A 3,113-nucleotide genomic window follows, 5' to 3' on the forward strand; every position below is an offset into this window, starting at 1 on the left:
AAAAGGTGTCGTTTGCGAGCGCAGTTTTGAAGCCACGAGAGGAGGGCTGGCACTCCAGACAACTTCCCAACACCCTGTCCACTACAGCATACAGCTCGTTGATAGTCACGATAACGAATGCACCTGTGCGGGCGCGACGGGTTGCCTACTCGACTGGGCCTGGGCCGCAGGGCCGCGGCGGGAATGACAAAAATGTGCGAACTGGGCGCATCAGTCATCTGTTATGTGGACAACATTTACCGGAGCAATGACTTTTAGACGGTGATAAGTCTATCGTTACTAATCGTGTCCAATTTTTTGCTTGCAGAAGTCCGCGCCCTGTCCGCCGAGCCCGACTTTCGGCAGGTCTCCCTACACTGGCTGTACCCGCGCATGGCCTCCGATGTCTTCGCTTTCCGAGTGGACTACTGCGAGCTGCAGGCGTGGGGCGTCAACCGGTGTCGCGCCAAGGTATGGCCCAGCACCAGCACGTACATTCTCGCTTTCTGCGCCATCACGGCGTCAATGAGGACTCTGCCCGCAGATGGTGGACGCGCCCCCGAGGCCGGCGGTCACCTCCGCGCGGGCGGCACTGCGGGACGGCGAGGAGCTGTCCGAGTACGGCGCCGTGGTCACCGGGCTCCGCATGGCCACCAACTACACCTTCAGCGTGACGCCCGTGGAAGGGCGGCTGCAGTCGCTGCAGCATCTGCCCCCGTACGCCCGGAACAGGCACGCCAGGACCATCATGGCGCCCACCAAAGGCTGTGAGTGACGAGAGGGGAGGGGCACGACTCCGGGTCCTGCTTCGCGGTGCTCTTCGCGGTGCTCATGCGGTGTCTGATGTTCCAGTCTCCGCCCGGGCGACGCTGTGCCTGCCGGACGTGTCCGAGGTCGAGGTGCACACCGGCCCGCACTTCAGCGGCCGCATCGCGGTGGAGGCCAACGAGCAGGAGGCGGCGCCGCCGCCGCCGCCCTGGAGGCGCGAGGCCCCGGGCCTTGCCCCGGGCCCGGAGGAGCCGCGCGGACTCAGCGGCCTCGGCGCGCGGCCCGTGGACGAGCCCTGCGCCGTGGCGGGGGACGCGTCCAGCCCCCGCGAGTCCTACACGCTGCGCATCGACCACCGGCGCTGCGGCAGCCACGTGAACCGCTCCACGGTGGCCACCTTCATCCTGGTGCAGGAGAACCTGCCCATCCTCACGCACTCCACGAGGCGCTTCCTGGTGCTGTGCACCTTCCAGCCCGACGCGCTCATCGTGCGAGCCGGGTAAGTCGCAGGGACGGCCGGCACGAGGCTCGCGTATGCGAATGCAAAGTCACTAACGATCTTGCCGACGTCCACCAGGATCAGCTTGCCCACAGTGCACGGCGAACATCGCAACCGCGAGGACCTGGCGGAGTCCGCTCACGGCAACCAGCTCGGGGGCGGCGGCCGCGGCGGGGTGGCGACCGGCGTCGGGGCGGGGCCCGCGGAGGTCATGGCCTACCAGCTGCAGGGCGAGGAGGACCTCAAGGGGGACGCGCTGGGGCTGGCCTCGGGCGGCAACGGCGTACCTTCGGGCCGCCAGCAGCGACGGCACGCCGGCCGGGCGCTCGGGCTGGGGCTCAGCCCAGACTCGGCGGAGAGAGGTGAGTGCCGGGACAAAACGAGTCAAAAGTAAGTAAGGGCGAAAAAAGAACACAACATAATGGCCCGTTTCTTCCGTCGCCGTCAGGCTCTCCGGACGAGACTCGTGAGGTCCAGCTGGTGCTGACGAGCGTCCTGCTGGTGGTCGGCGTTGTGCTTTGCGCCATCACGGCCTGGTGGTTCGCGCCCCGGAGAAAACGGACCCGTAAGTAGAGCACCACGACAGGCCTGGCCTGGCGGGGCGTTGTCAGTTATTGGACAGGGACGACCTGACCCGCGACAATACCCCGCCCCCTGCCTGGTCGCGCGTCGCCCTCGCCTTCCTCACAGTCCACTTGTCTGCTGTCACAGGTTCCATTGCCGACGACGCATTGACGGATGACTCGGCGTCTGTATACCAGAACTACGAGAACTCGCTCCGCGACTCGGACTGTTCCAGCCTGGGCACCGTCGGCACGGTGAACAGCAGCATCCTGAGCTCGCTGTCCCGCCACCACTGGGCCACGGCCGCCCTCGCCGCGGACCTCGGCGCGGACGCCAGTGCGCGCGAGAAGGCCGCCACCAAGGCCGCCACCAAGGCCACCTCCTTCCCCGACGATGAGTTCGGGGAGGTGTGGGGTGGCGGACACCCCGAGGTCGAGGCGCCGCCGTCCAGCCTGGTGTTTGCCATACGCCTCCCCAACGCGGCCGGTGTGCCGCCGGTCCTCCCTCGCCTCACGGCCCCCGTCGTCGTGCCGAGCGACAAGAAGCTGCCCACGCCGCCGGTGGACTCCTCGTCCTCATCGGCGTGCTCCGTTTCTATCGGAGGGCCGGAAAGTCTCTCCTCCCAGTCGGATGCATAAACCCACCGTTCCTACTTCCCACGGACTCCCATCAAAATTGTTTAAAAATAATTTTAAAAAAAATTAGTGTAGTGCAATATCGTAATTAAGAGAACATATTGTGATAAGTCAGTTGAGCAGATGGTGTGTATTGCTTGTGATAATAGCCTCTGAAGAGGTCAATTTACTTTTTAAAGCCCTGATTGCGAAAAGGAGAACCAACAAAAATTATTACCTGTAGCTATTATAGCAATGGTTGCAGTGGTGCATACAACTATAGTTTAGTAATATGCAATGTATTCCAGTGTGCCTGAGAAACTGCCATCCATTGCAACTTTTCTTTTTAGTTCATTTTCTATTTAAATAATAAGAAATCAAGACAGATCTACAAGATGCCAGTATCCTCTCCATTATCTTTGGCCTCGGGAATATTCTGGAGGAAGTCAACTCCTGAATCTATTATTTGGTAATTGGGTGTTGGACATCTGTTGTACAAATATTAGATATTTGCCAATTTGTTGCCTTCAAGTGGTTTGATGTAAACTTTCTTTTTCCTAATCTAACAAACAAATATCTTCCCATAGATAATGGAGAATTTACTTTAAATTCTGTAATCTCCTGTGCATACATATCTTTGATGACAAATAAAATATCAGTTACATGCTTGTTTTCTTTTTTATATTGAA

General features: G+C 59.8%; 1 protein-coding gene across 1 annotated transcript; it reads left to right on the forward strand.

The window, feature by feature from the left end:
- Positions 1–258: 258 nt before the first annotated feature.
- Positions 259–3,090, forward strand: LOC113209386 (uncharacterized; the record flags this gene model as incomplete). Its single annotated transcript, XM_052276223.1, has 6 exons — positions 259–450; positions 524–746; positions 832–1,246; positions 1,325–1,608; positions 1,695–1,811; positions 1,958–3,090. Coding segments are annotated over 6 exons (1,722 nt in total), but the record flags the coding sequence as incomplete, so codon positions are not given.
- Positions 3,091–3,113: the final 23 nt, after the last annotated feature.

The sequence above is a fragment of the Frankliniella occidentalis genome, unplaced genomic scaffold (genome assembly GCF_000697945.3).
Source record: "Frankliniella occidentalis isolate FOCC.00 unplaced genomic scaffold, Focc_3.1 Scaffold2140, whole genome shotgun sequence".
NCBI classification, from domain to species: Eukaryota; Metazoa; Arthropoda; class Insecta; order Thysanoptera; family Thripidae; genus Frankliniella; species Frankliniella occidentalis.